Source organism: Nomascus leucogenys, chromosome 19 (genome assembly GCF_006542625.1).
Source record: "Nomascus leucogenys isolate Asia chromosome 19, Asia_NLE_v1, whole genome shotgun sequence".
NCBI lineage: Eukaryota > Metazoa > Chordata > Mammalia > Primates > Hylobatidae > Nomascus > Nomascus leucogenys.
The window spans coordinates 10743495-10765261 of NC_044399.1; the positions used below are offsets into that span (position 1 = coordinate 10743495).

Genomic DNA, 21767 nt, shown 5'->3' on the forward strand with positions numbered 1-21767 from the left:
CTACACTACAAGTAACTTTAATGAAAACCTGACTTTCCCAAATCAGCCAATCCAAAACTTCAAAAAATGTCTTCAGGTAGTTATTTTTTGTTTGTGTTCAAAGAAAGGTGGAGGGGAGCGATGAATTCAAGATTTTATTTTTTATTTTTTAATTTATTTTTTAACTTTTTAAACTTTGTGTTAAAAAATTTTTATTTATTTTAATTTTACTCTTTTGTTATTACTTTTTTAGACACAGTATCTCATATGTTCCCCAGGCTGGCCTTGAACTCCTGGGCTCAAGTGATCCTCCTGCCTCAGCCTCCTGAAAAGCTGAGCTAGCACCACCCAGCCTGGCAGTCACAAGAATTTAAATGGCCTCTTCATCAAATAAGCCAAATTACTTCCTCTAAAGTACCTTATTTTGTAAATCCCTAGGAAAGCGTGTCTAGGCAAAAAAGAGAATATATTCTGTTTTCAAAAGATTACAAGACACAACCTAGGCCAGAGATGGGAGAACAGACAGCTACATGGGATCATCTGATGTGTACAAACAGACTCACTTTGAAAGGCCCAAAATAAAGTAGGTCATACTATGACATGAAACAAAGCATAACAAGATCAATGCTACATACACAAGGCAGTCATCAAGAGAAAGCAATTTATGCCACAAAAAAGTTCAAGAGTAATTATTATTTAAATTTGCAATTTACCAAAAATTTCTGATTTTTTAGCAATAACCATAGTCTTTTATCATACAGGTTTTACACTACCATTTCTTTTAGGCTCATCGTTTAGAAAATATATTCTCTAATTCTAAAAAGTATATTTTTAACTCTAATTAGTTCCGTATTATGTTATTAGCCTTGACATACTTGCCTTGGAAAGTGGATTTAACTACATTTTCAACCCTCATCCCCATGCCATGTCACTGGCTTCCTTAGCCAGAAGGTATTAGTATTTTTATGACCCCAGTACTTAGAAATGGGGAACCTTAGGAATGAAATCTATGATGTAAAGAAAGTTTTGAAATACTTCAGCCTTTCAAATTTTGATTTGGTCATAAAAAAGAAGAAATAACTAAATTTGTCTCTGAGTTTTCTAAAACTGAAATGTTATTATAAAATATATTTATCTTGATAATCAAATGGTAAACACTATATTTATAATTTATTTCACGAGAATTACAAACAATATATATGCAAGTAGTAAACGGAAGGAATACAGTTGTTTACGAAATCAATTATGTAATTACATAAACTAGAGATTTTTACTTCTCTACTACTATTGGGACAAACATTTAGTCTTATATTTAAATATTATAACAAATATGATTGATCAAGAAAATCTTAGAGGGCTAGGTGTGGTGGTTCATGCCTAAAATCCCAGCACTTTGGGAGGCTGAGGTGGGAGGAACACTTGAGGTCAGGAGTTTGAAACTAGCCTGGGCAACATGATGAGACCACTCTCTACAAAAAATGAAAAAAAAAGCCGTTTAGTGGCATGTGCCTGTAATCCTAGCTACTCGGGAGGCAAAATGGGATGATCACTTGAGCCTAGGAGGTCAAGGCTGCAGTGAGCCGTGTTCATGCCACTGTACTCCAGCCTGGGCAACAGAGCGAGACCCTGTTTCAGAAAAAAAAAAAAAAAAAAAAAAAAAAGAAGGAAAATCTTAGAATGAAGGCCCACTGAAGCTGTAAACTTGCTTCTTGTTCTAATATTTTCTTAATTCAAAAATGTCTGCTGGAGAAATATTTCCTGGTGATATATTTTTAATTCTTTATACATTCTACTTATTCTACTTAATCACCATGCCAGTATCAGACTTGGTATTAATTTTCCAATTAACAGTCTGCCCTATCAGATACGACTAATTCAAAGTTTCCAGAAATCCAATTCTTCTCTATGACAAAGGCAATTAATTTCCTTATATTCTCAAATTCTTGACTGAAATAAAGTATTATAAGAAGCGTTTTGAAAAAAGAAGTTAAAATATTTACTTACCCACTAGCATCTCATAAAGGAAAACACCTACAGACCACCAATCACATTCTCGTCCATAGTAACCATCACCCCCTTGTGATTTCAGAACCTCAGGTGATATATAATCCGGTGTTCCAACTGCTGTATCACAATGTACCATGCCTGTCTGCATGAACAGGAGAGATAAAGAAAAGACAGATCAGTGTAAAAACACACACTTATAAATGCAATGAATCCATTTATTACTAGATATACAGTGATTACATATTGCTACCAACAGAACTTCACTGCTGACATGACTTCAGGATACAGAGAATAAATACAATGGAAAATGCATTAAAATGCCTAAATTACGGGAGATAGGAATAAACTGTGAACTCTAAAATACAGGAGGCTTCCTCAATGAAAGAAGGAAAAGGTTTGGTAAAACGGAGATTCCATGCAAATCAACAACTTTTCTTTTTCTTATTTCTTACACTATAGTTATAAAGTTAGTACAAAATGTGGTCTTAAGGACGCTGACCTAGGAAAAAGAATCATTAGAGAAAGGAAGCTTTCATATTTCCAGAATAAACTGAAGCAATTAAGATAACAAAGAGCCCTAGTTTGGAGGCTGAATAAAGAATTGGCTCTTGTATTACCAAGAAAAAAAATGAAGAAATAGATCAAATGTTTAAATTAAAAGATCTTAGAAGTGTGAAAGCTATACTTCCAAGCTATGTATTTAGAAATATGCAGCTGTGGCATCAATATATTTGGCAAGATGATTTTTAAAAACCACTTATCTGTGTTTAGTTTCAGTAGATAATAAAACAATCCCTCCCTGATGTCTTTTTGACAAGTACAATAACCATTATAGGGGTGTGTGTGTCTGCATGCTGCAAAATTAAATGACTAGAGAAGTATGGTGCTAAATGGTATTTCTTTACCTCTAGCTCTGTCCAACTTGCAATGATTTGAGAGATTAAGTGCCCTTTATTTCCTTTACCTGCCCAGTAAAGAGTGTGTTGCCCACATTCCTCATAAGGAAGCTATACAAACTACCTAATACTGAGTATTATGGCTACCTTGAGAAAAGGAGGTTGAACACATTTTGTAAACCTAATTTATGTAACTTTATATAAAACATGTTATAGAAAAAATCTTTTCATTCATTCTCAAATTGGCAGAACTAACTCAATGGCTTTATTTTCCCACATATATAGCCAATAGAGAATAAAAGCTATTTTAGCGTGAATAGAAATTTAAAAATAAATTTTGTGGAAATAATTGAGCAAACCATGGGAGTAACACTTTGTGTGGATTACTACAAAGGACAAATTATGAACAAGACAGTGCCTGACTTCAAAAGGCAGAGTATACAATTAATTTTTATCATGGACTGTCCTATAGTCTAGACTTCTGTTGGGGGAAAAAATTAACAGAGGCTTATTAGGTTAAAGAAAATTTCCTTATTTCACATACATCCACAGAAATTAAGCTTTTAAAAAATTATATGAGACTTAGCCACTAAAACCAACTTACTGGAGACACACACACACACAAACACACACACATGCAACCAAAGGAAAAATTACTTAGCATTCAAAGGTTCACAGGAAGGAGAAGAAAGGGCAAGATAAGAAAGAATTGGCATAAAGTTAGGCTGTAAAGGACGGATAAGCTAGGGTTTAAAGGAGAGAGGATGGTATGACAGGTTAGATAGAAAAAAAGAGCATAAAGAAACACGAACAACCTGGTATAAACTTGTTCAAGAAATGCAGTGAAATCCAAATCAACTAAATGTAAAGTTCCACACAATGAAGACTGGAAGGATAAGCTGCATATCAGTGTGACTAACCACTTGCAGAATAAATACTTGGGTAGGACTAAAGATTTTTATTGCTTATACACTATTATATCCTATATAGTAATTACTAATAGTAAACTATATTCACATACTAAACTATGTGAATAACACTCGGCTTTTGGAAAATTAATGTTCTAACCATAATTTTTGGGTAGCATACTGAAGTTTTTAAAACAAACATTTGAAAATGATATTTAAAAATACTTAAAAAGTGTCTTATGTGGAAGCCCTCAAATTATATGAATATGACATCTACATTTATAACAAGTCTCTAACCCTGTTTAAATGAACTGTGAGAAGGATAAGTAAACAACTAAAGAGATTAGTTTACCAACAGTGGGTGGGTGGGCAAAGGATAGAAAGAAGGGAGTAATGGGAACAGGGTATGGGAATATGGAGCAACTGACTCTTCTCTGAGCATACATTTTGTATAGCTCTATCTCCTAAAACCAGAGGAAACTTCACGTATCCAAAAAAAATAAACATTAAAACCAATCAGGATGTGGGGGGAACTCTAAATGGAACACAAAAAAAAACAAGAAATGAACTTGTTTTATAAATAAACATAACCACATTAGAGAAGGTAGAAAGAAACAAACTAAACTAGGTAACTCTGGAAAATAACATCTTAACAGGATACTGTAAGACTAATTAAAAACAGAAAGAAGTATATAAAAATCATGTATTTTGGTTAGCAAATCTGTTTGTCACAGGGGTAAGGACTGACAATCCTGAAATAATTTTATGTGTATACTAGGGTTGAACTGGTAAGTAAATATATTTCAGATAATGAAAGCCGAGAGTTTTACTGTTCACGAAAGAAATTACAAAAAAGAAAGGAGGGAGACTAGAATAAACCTAGTGGTGCTGGACTTGAATCAGAGTTATCAGTATGAGCTCCTAATTTTTAATATGCTATATATTCAGACATATACAAAATTAAATATAAACATTTGTGCATGTGGCTTATGGTTTAGTACATTTAGTATACACAATATATACCCCCTAACTCTGTCAGCTGGCAGGGCCCAGAAGTAATGACAGTCCGGAAGCAATGAGCACATCTAGCACCCAATTATTGATTTATAAATACCATTCTTTAATAAAAAGAATGAGCTTCCTGGAGAAGTAGGTGATTCCAGAGGTGAGACAGAGAAAATAGAAGACAAGTCTTGAACATTGTATAGTGTCAAAAAATAAGAAAATGCTCTAAAAGGGGGATATGTGGAAAGGACAAACAAGCCAACCTAAGGAGCTTTCACAAGATGGCAAACTTTGGACTGAGTTTCAAAATACGAATAAGAATTTTCCAGGCAGATGTTTAGACAGCATATATGTAGGCCAAGAATCATGATATATCATAGTACAGAAAGAACTACATGTAACTCAAGACTTCTAAGCCATAAAGTACTGTCAAATGATAGAGAACAGGGTACAAAAGCAGGCAGGGGGTCATATCAGAAGAAACTTCATGTGACAAGCTAAGGAGTTTGAACTTAATTCAGTAGATGACAGAAATCTACTGAAGGGTATTAAGCTGGAGAGCCAGATAATCAAGTATGAATTTTCAAAAGGTTTCTCAAATTATTTTATTTTAAATGTATCAGATTAAATGTGTATTTTCTAAATATATTTGATGTGTTATCACGGTCAAAAAATATCATAAATCGAGATAACTTACTGAAAACACAAAACTGGTCAATCAGAAATCTTGGAGTTGGTCTAAAAACAACTGAAATCCTTCCTATAAAGGTGGAAAAAAAAACTGTAAATGGAATTTTTGATCAACAGAATCACTGAATGCTTCTGTTTTAGGAAATTCTTCTCTTTTCAGTAAATTCAGTGTTTTCAGTAAATTCTCTGAATTTATGATTTTTTTTGTCTATAATACATCAAATACATTTAGCAAATACATATTTAATATGATACATTTAAAATAATCTGAGAAACCTTTTGAAAATGCATGCCTTTTTTAAAAAAAAATTACTTAAAAAGAAAAGCTACCAGTTAGCTTTTAAAAAATTATAGCCTCTATTTAGTCAAATGGTATATGCCAGAATATTAATGGATAAAAATCGTCTTCAGGTAATTTGTTTTTTCCTTCAGGTAATTTTTTTTTTTTTTTTTTTTTTTTTGAGACAGAGTCTCACTTGGTCACCCAGGCTGGAGCGCAGTGGCACGACCTTGGCTGACTGTAACCTCTGTCTCCTGGGTTCAAGCGATTCTCCTGCCTCAGTCTCCTGAGTAGGTGGGACTATAGGCCCGCGCCATCATGCCCAGCTAATTTTTGTGTTTTTAGTAGAGATGGGGTTTCGCCATGTTAGCGAGGCCGGTCTCGAACTCCTGACCTCAGGTGATACACCCACCTCAGCCTCCTAAAGTGCTGGGATTATAGGCATGAGCCATCGTGCCTGGCCTCTTCAGGTAATTTAAAATACTAACATATAAAGTAGTCTTAAAAGGAGGTAAAGGTTGCTATAAAATGCATGACACGCAAAGAGTACACCCAACATAGCAGTAGCTCTCACCTATTACTGAGACACATCTACATATAAATATCTTACAATGTGACTCTCACTCACATTTAGATGTTTTGTTTTTTTTTTTCTGAGAGAATAAGGGTGATGGCAACTGCATCCAGAAAGTTGTGTAATATACAATTTATCAATGATATAATTTAACGAGATACTATTACTCTTAATTCTGAGAGTAACAAATCATTTTAGTCCTTGTAAGTTTATAGTTGTATTTTATTTTTGCTTTTATCCATGGCATAACATTTTATAGGAAGTCAGGATGGCTGAAAAGTAATTTGAGCATATATGTCTATATTATAGATACGGTGTTGGCTAATTTTTCCTGTAAAGGGCCAGACTGTAAATATTTTGGCTTTGTGGGCCACACAGGGTCTCCGTCACATAGTTTTCTTCTTTTTTTAAAAACAAACTTTTAAAAATGTAAAAATTATTTTTGGCATGTAAGCTGTATAAAACCAAGTCACAGTCCCTTCTGTAAGTGGATGACAATAAAAGTATGGACATTTCTTTTTTTTTTTTTTTTTTTTTTTTGAGACAGGGTCTTGCCCTGTCGCCCAGGCTGGAGGGCAGTGGCCTGGCATGATCTCGGCTCACTGCAACCTCCACCCCCTGGGTTCAAGCAATTCTCATGCCTCAGCCACCCAAGGAGCTGGGATTACAGGCATGCACCATCACGCCTGGCTAATTTTTCTATTTTTAGTAGAAACGGGGGTTCACCTTGTTTGCCAGGCTGGTCTCGAACTCCTGGCCTCAAGCAATCTGCCCACCTTGGCCTCCCAAAGTGCTGGGATTACAGGTGTGAGCCACTGCAGCTGGCCAAAACTATGGACATTTCTAATGGCTTTGGTATAGTAACAATAATCAAACAAAGGCATACGAAGTGTTGAGCCTTAAACTTGCAATAAGACTATTCATGTTAAAAAACTAATAGAAAATTATAAATTCAATGTACTATAGTTTTTAATAAAAAACTCTTTTGTTCTTAAACATTGTATAATTATCCTTAGTATTGCTTGAGGAATGGAGGTCTGGGGTAAAACAACACTTTAAAAGTTCAGTATTTGTTAAAAAACATCTTTGACTACATCAGAATGAAGGAGTTCTATTCAAACGAAGGAAGGCATAAATGGGTAACACAATGGAAGATGATATCAGCAATATCTATGGAATCACTATCTAGATTATATAAGCAATCCCTGTACATGAACAAGAAAGCAATTTAAAAGAGTTAAAAGATATAAACAGGCAATTCACAAAACAGAAATGACTGACAAATATATGAAGAGAGGTTTGTCATCATTAGTTACAAGATTAACATAACTGGTCAGGCACAGTGCCTCACATCTGTAATCCCAACATTTTGGGAGGCTGAGGCAGGAGGATCACTTGAGCCCACGAGTTTGACATCAGCCTAGGCAACATAGACAGACACTGTCTCTATGAAATATAAAAAAATGAACCAGGCATGGTGGTGCATGCCTGTTGTCCCAGCTACTCAGGAGGCTAAGGTGGGAGGATCCCTTGAGCCCAGGGGTTTCAGGCTACAGTGAGCTATGATTACACCACTACACTCCAGCCTGGGCAATAGAGGAGACCCTGTCTACAATAACAACAAAAAAAGATTAACGTAATTTTTACAAATCTTATTTGTTTTTTTCTTGGCTAACTTAGTCCAATAAGATGAATATAATTGTTTAAAGATATTACTGTGTATCAATGGAACTGGTAACCCTTAGAGAACTGAATAATAAGTGTTAGCAAGGATATGGGGAGACAAGATCTCTCATGTACTGGTAGTAAGAAGTTACAAACATTCACAGCCATTCTGGAGATCGGGCAATTCTTTCTTTATGTACCCTCTGGTGTAGTAGTTTCACTTCTATGTTTATACTTAGAGAACTCCTTGTCAGCATATACATGGGACATATATAAAGATGTTCAAGACGGTATTGTTGTTAGCAGGGATTTGGAGGTGACCTAGAAATCGAACATCCAAGGAATAATAAGGTAAATTGATTGATAGATACTATGGAATACTAAGCAGCAGAAAGAAGCAATGAACTAACTGACATTTATCAGGGAGAGATATAAAAACAATGCTGAGTAACAACAGCAAACAAAATGACATCTATATCAAGATACGGTTTATACCAGCTAAGAACATATATGTACACTATACTAATAATCTGCAAAAACATATGGTAAACGTATACTAGCTATCTATTAGGGAGAGGAAAGACAGAATGAGACAGAAACTGAATGGAGGAAAATATAAAATAAAAGCCAGATGAGGCCTTCGTGTTGACTACTCACGACAATAAACTATGAACCAAGGAGTATAATTAACTCAACTGTCCATATCTGAGTTTAAAAACAGTAAACAGTGCTCACTTAGGCAGCACATATACTAAAATTAGAATGATACAGACAAGATTAGCATGGCCCCTGCACAAGCATAACATGCAAATTCTTGAAGCAGTTCATATTTTTTAAATTTATTAAAAATAATAAATGAAAATAAAAGTAAAAATAGTAAACAAAATTAGGCCATGTTTTACTTTGCCTTATAAAGAGACAATTTAAGTATTTGCTTACATGCTTACACAATTATTCTGTAGGTACCATATTCTATCCTGTTACCCATATTCTCCTTCTCTACACCTTTCTCTCCGTAACCACCCTTATCCTCCCTAAAAACATGTGGTATGATTTATTTCTCTGTACCCTAGCCCCAGAAGTTTTTGGTTTAATGAAAATCGCAATACATTCATGGAAGTACAGCACAAAAACATATTCTCTTATGTATAGCAGACATAAGTTTAGCATTCTATTAGGAAATTATTTCATACTTCATTTTCATTAAAGATAATTTGCACTGTTAATCATTTCACACTATATTATACCAAATACCACAAGAGGGAGCTTTGGGTACAATAAAAATCTCCACCTATTAAACACTGATTAAGGGTTGCAGAACATAATAACAAACTCTATCAAAAAAACCAAAAATATATAGAGATGTTAAGTTCTAGCTGGGTAGATTAAGATAGACAAAAATGGCCCAAAAAGTATAGCACAAATTCTGACTATGTGAGGAAATTATGGACATTATGACATTAAAGAATGATCAGTCGGGTCAGGATTATCAGAAGGAACCTTAAAGCCGAGGTAAAATCTGAGATGAGCTTAGAAGTTGGAATGCTGATGAAAGTAGAATGATCAATAAAAGTGAATGTCATACAGGTGGCATGAATAAGTTAAGAGGTAGAGAGAAAATTACCTTAACTCAAAATAAACATTTGACTAGGTAACTACCAAGAAATAAGATTAGCTTTATAAGCATACTGGAAAGTTATAAAAAACATACAAAAGATGAAATACAGTTTGCTGTCAATATATATTAACATTTATAAGTCGACTCCTAGGTCCAACAGGGTAATACAAAGGAAACAGAACCCAATCCCTCTCCATCAAGAATTACTTACTGCACACTTACAGAGAAAAGGGCAAGATACATAAATTTTACAACCAAAATAAATCAGTATCATAATTAGCTACGAGGTTAATGCCACTGAACCTATTAATCATAATATGAATTGTTCAACAGGTAAAGCATCGCAACAGATGATGTTCCCAAATTTATTCTGTGTGGTTGATGCAGAGGGAGTGAGTAGGAGGTTGTAACATAAATTTCTTTACTTACTTTTACCTCTTCTTTTAAAGAAAAAAAAAATGCAGAAATAACAATGGTGGTGAAAATACCTATTTACCTTAATTTAGATTTTGTGTCCTTCTTCACCTAGATTATACACATGAACCGGTTTTGATTGATAGCAAATGCTTGTCAACAGTCTATGAGGAAGATAACTAAGTTAGCTAAGTTTTTATTCCTCTTGATAAGTACTCAACAGCTACATAAATGATTATAAAAGAAATGTTTTAAGTTGGTTAAGGAAATGTTTTAAGTTGGTTAAGGAAATGTTTTAAGTTGGTTATATCTTGTTTGGGTGCTACACAGTTATGAAAACTAAATTTACCTTTGTTCAACACTATGAAGACCTGATTTAAAGTATTTCATTTATTTCTGTCCCTCAAAACACTATTGTTTTAAATAATTTGCTTACTTACTTCATCCATCTTCATACACGTGCCAAAATCTGCTAATTTTAGATGTCCATGTTTATCCAAGAGCATGTTGTCAGGCTTCACATCTCTGTGTATTAAACCCATGGAGTGTATTGCATCCAGAGCAAGAACAACTTCAGCAGTGTAAAATTTGGCCCATTTTTCAGGCACATCATAATTACTCATAAGGTTTACAAGGTCTCCACCAGGCATGTACTCCATTACCATGTACAGATACCTATCATCTTGAAAGGCATAAAAAAGCTGGAAAACAAAAGGAAAAGGAAAAAATTTTAAAAACCCAAACCAAAAACCATAATCAGAACAAAAATTTAAAAAACTATTATTACTATTGAAAAAGGCAAACTATTTCATAACCAAAACTAAAATTTATGAGATCTTTTATTTTAGACTAAGGCATATGTAATGGATAAACACTATCAGACAAAAATTTTATATGGGTACCTTATTCAAGCATAAATGAGTATTTCCCCTCATGGAGAACACAATACAAAAGAAACTTTAAATAGAACCATTTAAGAAAAGAAACAAACAGGAACAAGGAACATTAAAGGTGAAAGAATGACAGAAGAATTCACTAGTTTAAAGAGAATAGCTTTCTGAACAAACTACTGCACATAACTCACACAGAAAAGAGCTGAGGAGGTAGGGGCAATTTAAAAAAATCTAGAGATACTAGATTCAACGGATACAAGAAGAGGGAATAAGCCTCATATCAACGTCAAGAATGAGTCACTGGTAGCCATATTTGGAAGAGGCGAAACTCTTGTCTCCCTTTCCCCATCACCTTGTTCATGATAAACAAGAGACATTCAGTGTATTGAGACTACAGCAGTAGCATTGGGACCAGAGAAAGAAGATACCAGTCCAGGTTGCTACTGGCCCCCCAGAAAGACAGAGAAACCACAATGTCTGAAAAAAACCTATCTGTACATTCTACCAAACAGTATGTCACACCCCTCCCAGAAACAAGCAATGCAAACACAAGTCTTCCACAGACAAACAGGGAAAAGATAAAACTAAGAATCAATATTTGAGAAAAACCAACATCATGAAATAGAGAAAACAGCAATTTGAGAAACAAAAATAATACTCAAGGAAATGTTTAATAGGACAAACTGAAGACAGCTTTAAAAATGTAAAATTGACCAGGTGTGGTGGCTCACACCTGTAATCCCACCACTTTGGGAGGCGGAGGCAAGTGGATCACCTGAGGTCAGGAGTTCAAGACCAGCCTGGCCAACATGGCGAAACCCTGTCTCTACTAAAACTACAAAAAATTAGCCGCGCGTAGTGGCAGGCACCTGTAATTCCAGCAACTTGGGAGGCTGAGGCAGGAGAACTGCTTGAACCCCAGAGGCAGAGGTTGCAGTGAGCCGAGATTACACCATTGCACTCCGGCCTGGGCAACAAGAGCAAAACTCTGTCTCAAAAGAAAACAAAAAATATATGTAAAATCGATACCCTCAAAAGGGTAACAGATGTCACATCAATTAAACACTAAGCTGATATGAGGACAAAAAAAAAAAACCCTGAAGTCTAAGAATTCACTATATGACTGATGACAGACAGATTACAGTTAGAAAACTGAGAAAATGAATGTTCTCTGAACACACTGAAGGAGTAAGAGATGAAATACAGAGCAATGTCAGAAAAGCACCAATGTCTACCTAAAAGCAGTTCTAGAGAGTACATAGACTAGAACAACAAAGGAACAGAAAACAAAAATTTCTAGAAATGAGTAAAGTTAAAAATCTAAGATCAAGAAAACCTCTAAATGAAACTGATGCTTTACACAGCTAGGGCTAAATTTTCAGAAATCCAAGAGAAAAATCCTGTTTCCAATACAAAAACATAAAATCATATTGGCAACAAACCTCTCAGCCAACATACTGAATATAAAAGGCAACATAGCTATATCTTCAAAGTTTTGAGGGAAAATAATTTTGATTCTAGAATATGGCAGACAAGAAAACAAAGGAGATGACAAAAAAATTTTATAATTGACAGACCCTTTTCAAAAAAATTATTCGAGAATACAGTTTGACAAAATGAAGAATAGCTGGGCACAGCAGTGGCTCATGCCTGTAATCTCAGCATTTTGGGAGGCCGAGGCAGGCAGATCACCTGAGGTCAGGAGTTTGAGATCATCAGCCTGGCCAACACAGCAAAAACCCCATCTCTACTAAAATTACAAAAATGAGCCAGGAATGGTGGTGCATGCCATAATCCCAGCTAATCGGGAGGCTGAGGTGGGAGAATTGCTGGAACCCGGGAGGCAGAGGTTGCAGTGAGCCGAGATCGTGCCACTGCACTCCAGCCTGGGCAGCAGAGTGAGACTCTGACTAGGGGGAAAAAAAAGGAATAAATCCAAGTAAGAGGATTATGTGAGACATAATTTTAAAATGGAAGGCATCAGGATGAAGAGAAGGAAGAAACAGTAAAGCATGATAAGGCTGGTTACCAAATTGCGAAAGTGTGTGTGTGTGTGTGTCTGTGTGTGTGTGTGTGTGTGTGTGTCTGTCGGTGTACAACATGTTGAAATGATTAAAGGAAATATGCAAATAAACGAAGAGACCACCTCATGTACATGGATTGGAAGAATCAATATTATCAAAATGGGAACTCTCCCCAAATTGATCATTATATTCAATGCAATCTCCATCTCAATCCCACTGGGTCTTTTCCCAAAAACCAACAAGCAGGTCCTGAAATTTATTTGGAAATGCAAAGGACTCAGAAAAGCCAAAACAATCGGGAACTAGAACAAAGCAGGAGGACTTACATTTCCCAATTTCAAAATTTACTACAAAATTACAATAATCAAGACAATACTGGCCAGGCACGGTGGCTCATGCCGATAATCCCAACACTTGAGGAGGCCTAAGTGGGAGGATGACTTGAGGCCAGGAATACAAGACCAGCCTGGGCAACAAAGGGAGACTGTGTCTCTACACAAATATTAAAAATTAGCCAGGAATGGTGGTACACCTGTAGTCCCAGCTACTTGGGAGGCTGAGGTGGGAGGATCGCTTGAGCCCAGGATTTTGAGGTTTACAGTGAGTTACAATTGCACCACTGTACTCCAGTCTGCGCAACAAAGTGAGATATGAGTACTGGCATATGAAAAGATATATAGATCAATTGGACACAACTGTACAGAACTGAGAACCCAGAAATAAATCCTTGTATTTATGATCAATAAATTTGTTGACAAAGGTGCCAGGGGCAACTTAATGAGGGAAAAAATAGTTAAAAAAAAAAAAGTTTGAACAACTGGATAGCTACAGCCAAAAAGATAAATATTTTTAGACCCTTACTTCACACCATAGTCAAAAATTAATTCAAAATGAATTATAGGCCTAAATTTAAGAGTTAAAACTACAAAAGTCTTAAAAAAACATAGGAGAATATCTTAATGAACCTAGATTAGACAAAGGTTTCTTAGATATAACACCAAAAACGCAACTGACAAAATAAAAAACTGATACATAGTATTTCAACAAAATAAAAATTTTCTGGCTTGAAAGATACTATTAATAAAATGAGAAGATGAACCACAGGTTGGGAGGAAATATTTACAAGTGATATATATAGCATTGGTCATTAGGGAAATGCACACTAAAACCACAATGACATACCACTTAACACCCATCAGAATAGCTATACTAAAAAAGACAGAAAATAGTTAAGTGTTGATGAGAATGCAAAATGGCACAACCACTTTGGAAAGCAGTTTGATAATGTCTTACAAAGTTAAACATAAATGTAGCAAACAATCAAGGATTCCACGCCTATGTACCTACCTAAAAGAAATGAAATATATCCACCAAAGACTAATAAGCAAATATTCATATCGGCATTATTCATTATTCATAATGGCCAAAAAGTGGAAGCAATTCAAATGTCCATTAACTGGTAAATGAACAAACAACATGGAGCACATCTGTATACCGTTTCCACCCCAACTGGGTGTTCTGCAATGCAATTCTGACATTAACCATCAAGGCTTGGTATGAGATCCCACAAGTGAAGAGCTCAGTCTTCCACAAAATTTCCCTCACTTCAGAAATCAGCTGCACTTTGGGGATCCCCAGGTTCCCTACATTTTGGACTTACTGGCTACAAATTCAGGGGTTCCCACAACCTCCTCAGGCTTAGCAATTTACTAGGATGACTCACAGAACTCAGCATAGTGCTATATTTATGATTACAGTTTTATTATAAAGGATGCACACAGGACAAAGTCTGGAAGAGATTACAGAGCTTCTGCATCCTCTCTGTGTAGAATAAAAGTGCATTTCTCTCCTGGCACCAGAACATCAATGTGTTCACCAACCAGGAAGCTCCACTGAGTGTCAGTATCCTGAGTTTCTATAAGAGCCCCATTACACAGACATGATTAATTAAATCACTGGCCGAATGATTAACCTCAAACTCTAATCTTCCCCCAACATCTCCTTCTCCCTCTCCCAGGAGGTCTGGCAGCTAAAAGCCTTAATCTTCTAATCATGTGTTTGGTCTTTTGTAGTGGTCAGCCCTCATCCTGAAGCTATCAGGAGGACACGTGAGTCACCTCACTGGTTTAACAAAGACACTCCTATCACTCAGGAAATTCCAGGGCTTTTAAAGCTCTGTGCCAGAAATGGCGACAAAGACTAGATATATTATTTATTATACCACACCATACAATGGAATACTATTCAGCACTAAAAAGGAATGAAGTATAACAAACATTACAATGTGGGTGAACCTTAAAAACAGTATGCTAAGGAAAAAGTACCAGATGCAAAAGACAACATATTGTATGATTCCATTTATAAGACCTGTCTAGAAAAAGCAATCTACAGGGACAGAAAGCACATTAATGGTTGCCTGGGGCTCAGAGGGTAATAGGAAATGTCATTGAAGGGTACAAGTGACCACTTTGGGATGGTGGAAATGCTCTAAAATCAGATGGTAGTGGTGGTTCCACAATGCTATAAATTTCCTAAAACTCACTAAGGCATACACTTCACATAGGTCAATTTTATGCTATGTAAATTATACCTCAATAAAGTTCTATTATAAAGTTGTCTTACAAAGGTATAAAAAGTTGCATACCTCAGTAAAGTTGTATAGTTATTATACCTCAATAAAATTAATTTTGAAAACTTAAATGTGCATGTTAAAATGGTAAATACAGCCACTAGAACAACAGAAAAGAGATACCGTATATATTTTCCATCAGTGTAAAGGCAACTCTAAATTTACCACAGCTTAAATACAACTTTCAAAGAATCAAGTTAATCCAGAAATAATAATGTAGTTTTATTTATAAGACAGAAAAACTGGAAAAAACCTGAATGTCCATTAATAGATGAACAGATAAATTGTCACACCTCCCTACAAGGATATACGTAATAAAAAGTAATAAAAGTAATAAAAAGGAATGAAATATTTATATACATCATGGATGAATCTCAAAACAATTTTGTGGAGTCAAATAAGCCAAATAGAATGGGACTGAAGTTAAAGTAGATACTGTAGAAAAGAAGATCCATGAACTTAAAGACATGGCAAAAAAACTATACAAAATAAAGCATGCAAAGAAAAAAAGACTGGTGGGAAAAAGAGTATCAGTTACCTATGGGACAACATCAAGCAGATTACACATGTGTAACTGAAGTCTGAGAAAGGGGATGGGGCTTAGGGGACAGGAGCTGAGACAGAAAAAACATTTAAAGAAATAATGGCCAAACTACCTCCAAGTTTGATGAACTCTATAAACCCGTAATTCTAAGAAACTCCAATAAATACCAAGCAAGGTAAGCCATGCTAATTAAAGTATTGTGTTACTGGTGGCAAGAATAGATAAATGATGCAGTGAGATACAGAACCCCAAAAGAGATCTATGCACAGATGGATAAATGAATGACAACATAAGGAGTTAACATACACCAGTGGGGAACAGAAAGTTTTGTCAACATGTAATGTTGGAACAACTGAATATCCATATGGAAACAAGTAAAATTGAATCCTTAAGTAACACTCTATTAAAAAATCCATTCTGGGCTGATCATAGGTGCTACGGTCTGAATGTTTTGTGTTCCCTCAAAATTCACATGAAATCTTAATGACGGTATAACACCATCATCCTAAGGTGATGGTATTAGGAGAAGGGGCTTTTGGGAAAATGAGTAGGTCATGGAGGCCACTTGAGTCACCTTTTTAGCATAACATGAAGTCAGCCATCATAAATGGGTTTACTGCCCTTGTAAAATAGGCCCAAGGGAGCTCATTCACCCCCTTCTACTATGTGAGGACACAGAGACAAGGTGCCATATATAACAAAGTGGATTCTCACCAGACAACAAATCTGCCAGCACTTTGATCTTGGACTTCCCAGCATCCAGAACTTTGGGAAATAAATTTCTGTTGTTTATAAGCTACCTGGTTTATGGTATTTTGTTATAGGAGCCCTAATGGACTATGATAGGACAGGTTAATAGGGAAAAAATAAAAGTCAGAAAGGTAACATAGCACAGTATCTTCATACTCTCAAGGTAGGGTCAAATTTTAATGAACACAAAAGGCCATTAACCATAAAAGTTTGATTACACTTTTACTGCATTAAAATTATGAACTACTATTCATCAAAACATACTGTAAAAGGAGTCAGAAGTCAAGCCACACAGAGGGTATCAGAGCTCAGGAAGGGAAGGAGGACCATTCACGTGTGAGGATGGGTGCCATGGGATACCAAAGCCCAAGTGAGACAGAGGAGGGACGGGATTCTACCCCTACCTTGACCTTCCTTCCAGCTGATGGCTGGAACTTGAGGAAACTAAGATAAGCAGAATCCCACCCTAAATCTTATCAAGTGCCATACTCAACTGAAGTATGATCTTGAAGAAACTAAAATACACAGCATCCCACCTTAAATCTTATTCAAGGGAGTTAATCCTATCGCCCATATGTGCGTAAGACCAGAATGGCTAATCTCTACCCCTTGCCTCCTTATAATACTAAACTTCCCACCCAGGGAGGAGCTTATTCACCATTTTGTTATCATGCCATGTGTGTACTACCATGATTTCTCACTGCGCCTGCACACCTTGTGCTCCACCCTGCACATGTAATGACATTCAAGTATCTCATGCTTATTTATGTCATCATGGTTCTTAAAACAACAAAAAGACCTGTCTTCAGGGAGCCAGCTGAAGAACTCTCTCTCCAGTGCTGTCTCCTTTGTGTTCTAACATCAGCCATGAATAAAGCCTTGTCTGGGACACTTTTTTGCCTCATTTCATTTTCTAGTGCCTGGGATCCTAGGAACCTGTGGTTGGTAACACAAACAGGGTCCAAAGGACATCCAAGCAAAGGGGCAGCCTAGTGGGGGATATTACAGCCAAAAAGGTTGAGAAGTCAAGGGAAGACTGAGGAAATGTTCAAAACTGAAAGAAAATAAATGTGATGTGGTTTGAAACTGGATCCTCCTGCTATAAAAGACATTACTGGGACAACTGGTGAAAACCTGATTGGGATCTGAATATTAATCAGTAATGTATCAATGTTAATTTCCTCATTTTGAAGCAGCATTTTTGGCCCAAATGTAAGTGCAAGGGAAATATCCATATTTCAAAATCTATTTGAACTTTCCAATCAAGGGGCTTCTTCTATCTAATCTTCAATTAGAAATGATTAACCTGTAACTATCAAAAGAATTATAAAATTTTCTGAAAATGCCTTCTCCAAGTGATAAATATGGTAAATCAAAATTATATGCTTGAGGTCAACATTAACAGTCATAAATAATGTATTAGTATGTACTCCTGATATGACAGCATGAAAATGGCACTTTAACTCTGCAGTCTTTCTCCCAAAAACCCATAACCCTAGTCTAATTAATAAGAAAAACATCAGACAAATTCCTACAGAGGAGCATCCACATCCTACATGTACTCCTCAAAACTGTCAAGGTCATCAAAAACAAGGAAAGTATGAGGAACTGTCACAGCCAAGAAGAGCCTAGGAAGACGCGATAACTAAATGTAATGTGGTATTCTGGATGGGATCCTGAAACAGACAAAGAACATAGGTAAAAATTTAAAAAATCTAAATAAAGACTTCAATGTATCAATAATGGTTCATTCATACATTTGTAATAACAGGGAAAACTGTATTGGGGATACACAGGAACTCTATACTGTCTGCTCAATTTTTCTATAAATCTAAAACTTTAAAAAAACAATCATATGTTAGTGGATAATTATAGTACGTGGCAATACCTAGCTGTGTGAAAGGACATTTTCACAGATGAATATGTAAAATATTTTTACACACCAGCATTAACAGATGAGTATTTGCACTTAATTTTGATGACAGGAAACACTAATTGTGGACCCCAGTTGAGCAAACATCCAGAAAAGAATTTCACTCTTCTCATTAGTAGACCTGTATTTTTAAAATTGTATTTATTATCTCTTGAATTTTATCAATAAAAACTGTACAGAAATTTGTTTTCTCATTACATAAATACTTACGTAATATCTTCAATTTTGCCTCTTAGGTTGCAAAGCCTAAATATTTACCATCTGGCCCTTTACCAAAAAATGTTTGTAATTCCTGGCATAACTGAAATGAGACTGGCCACAGTTGGTAATTGTTGAAGCTGGGTGAACTGTACATGGGGATTCAATATACTTTTTTTTTTCTACTTTGGGATATGTTTGAAATTTATAATACATTTTTTAAATGGAAAAATATATCATTAGGCTGGGTGCAGTGGCTCATGTCTATAATAATCCCAGTGCTTTGGTAAGCAGAGATGGGAGGAATGCTTAAGGCCAGGAGTTCGAGACTAGCCTGGGCAACATAGTGAGACCCCGGTCTTTACCAAAGATGAGCCAGGGCATGGTGGTACATGCCTGCAGTACCAGCTACTTGGGAAACTGAGGTGAGAGGATTGTTTGTGCCCAGGAGTTTGAGGGTGCAGTGAGCCATGACCTTGTCACTGTACTAAATACAGCCTGGGCAACAGAGTGAGATCCTGTCTCTAGAAAAAAGAAAAAAAAAAGATTTTTTTTCTAGAAAGCTTTGCAAGTTAAGTTCATTCAAGCCTCATGAAATGAATAGTTTATATTTTATATAAACCATACCAAAGCACAGAAAAAAGTCGTATGCTTCCCTATTATGTCTATTAGTCTTACCATAATAAGAAAACCAAGAGCCCATGTTTAAGTAATTAAATTAAATTAAAGGTCAAATCTCATTATGCACATTGATGCAAAACTGCTTAACAAAATATTAGTAAATCAAATTCAGTATCCCACTTTTAAAAATCACATTATTGCAAGTAGCATTTACTTTAAATTTTACACTACTTTGAAATCTTTTTCAGTGCACTATAGAAGATTAGCATATTTCATTTGCTTACTAATTTATATTCCTTATACATTAGCAATGAAATTTATATTCCTTATACATTGATTAATGTATAAAATATAAATTATTATATTATAAATTATGTATTATAAAATTATATTATAAATTTATAAAAATATAAATTATATTTTTAGGCTTAATGTATAAGGAATATAAATTATTAATAAGCATATGAAAGATGCTGGATCTCATAAGTATCAAGGAAGTACAACTTAACACAGTTCACACCTTATTTCTCAAGCATGCAACTAGTAAAAATTTAGAATAGTTACAATATCAAGTATTTGCTAAAACTGTGGTGAAAGAGAACATCAATTGTACAAAGATAATGTAAACTTGTAAAGAAAAATTTTTTAACAAAGCAATCTGGTGCTATCAATCAAAATGTCAAATGTGCATACCATCTGACCTAGCAATCCCAATGCTAGGAATCTATTGTAAAGAAAAACTCACACATGTATAAAAGACAGACCTACAAGCACAGTTAATTACACATCAAGAGCAGCAAATGTTTAAGATAGGTCTGGAGCACCCTGTTACATCACATTGCAAGCAAGCTATCAAAGACTATTAAGGCTTCGTTAAAGGTTTCAGAAACCAACCTCATTCTGATCCCACTGGTCAAAGGTACCACAATTTGAGCATCAATAAGATATTCAAAGGACTGAAACATATCAAACAGGTTTTAAGTCCATGAGTTCAAACTGATTCTCCCCCACAACTGGTCACCCTTATTTTGAAAACTGGTAAACACAATAAAAGAATAAAGCATTTATCCTGTCCTTCCAGTGTGAACTGCACCCTGAGTAACTAACAAGTAAACAGAGAATTACTTTTCTTCACAGAAGTATTCCAGTCACTATAACCAAGAAGGAATGACTGAACTGAAGTATCATTTTACAAACCTTAATAAATGATATATCAAGACACGGAGCACAAATAGCTGGTAACACACCAGATAACCAGACATTAGTCTTCTTATAGGTGGCCTATGAACCTGGCTTATGAAGTAGTCCTACACCGTCCCCTTCCAAAGTGAAATCTGAATCTGATCAAGCCTCTATATCTAACAACCAATTTACAAAATTACAAGTGAGAGAGAAACATGTTAAACTACACCACAAGAAGAGATCAGCAAAATCCAGGTTTCTTCAACCTGGGGACAAAAGTAAATGAAAGAAGAGGGAAACTCTCTACATTGAGAGATTTAAAAGATATACCTGAACTTAAATTTTTTTTTAATGCCAAAACTAAACTAAGATGTTTAGGGGTACACATCTGGGTGACAAAACTACAAAGGAAAGCAAGGAAGCATTTGCCATAAAAATAAGAACACTAGAAAAACACAGCAAACTGGATATATAAATGGCTTTAAAAAGACAAAAAAGTCCTCTCTACCCGCAAAAGAATAAAAGTTTTTAAAATATGTCAATATTTATCTATTGAATTCAGAAATCACCCTAATAATATATTTCTAAGAAATATGGATAGGCCCAAGATTTGACCTATTACTGTGGCTAATTTATATTAACAAAAATGAGAAGTGGTATTTCTAACAAAAGTATAGTAACTATGGGGGCATTAATACAATTAAATATTTAATAGTCATTTAAAAATAAGAGCTGAGATTTGGAAAACTGAAATAATTCAATAAAATTAATTATAGGCATATCCGATGACTCACTTCACTGCAATTTCACTGCAACGTAGATTCATGAAATGAAACTCATTTCATTGCAATTTCACTGCAATGTAGATTCCTAAAAGAAATGTGTGAACATATGTACCAAAATCCTTATGAAAGAATACTCAAAGCAGCATTATTCATTATAGTCAAAAAGGAGAAA

General features: G+C 35.3%; 1 protein-coding gene and 1 non-coding gene across 3 annotated transcripts in view; one reads left to right on the top strand and one right to left on the bottom strand.

Moving 5' to 3' along the window:
- The window catches only part of ROCK2 (Rho associated coiled-coil containing protein kinase 2), a 169080-nt gene that overhangs the window by 48331 nt on the left and 98982 nt on the right, over window positions 1-21767 (bottom strand). For both annotated transcript variants that reach the window (XR_004027072.1, XM_003272748.3), the window contains exons 5-6: window positions 10477-10737; window positions 1984-2128 (exon numbers count right to left, since the gene is read on the bottom strand). Coding sequence is in view for 1 of the 2 variants with exons in the window: in XM_003272748.3 (XP_003272796.2) it covers window positions 1984-2128; window positions 10477-10737 (406 nt within the window). In the remaining variant the exon portion in view is untranslated. The remainder of the gene's footprint in view (window positions 1-1983; window positions 2129-10476; window positions 10738-21767) is intronic.
- On the top strand, window positions 8732-8838 carry LOC115831690. Its single transcript, XR_004027197.1, has one exon. It is a non-coding gene; the product is annotated as a U6 spliceosomal RNA (small nuclear RNA).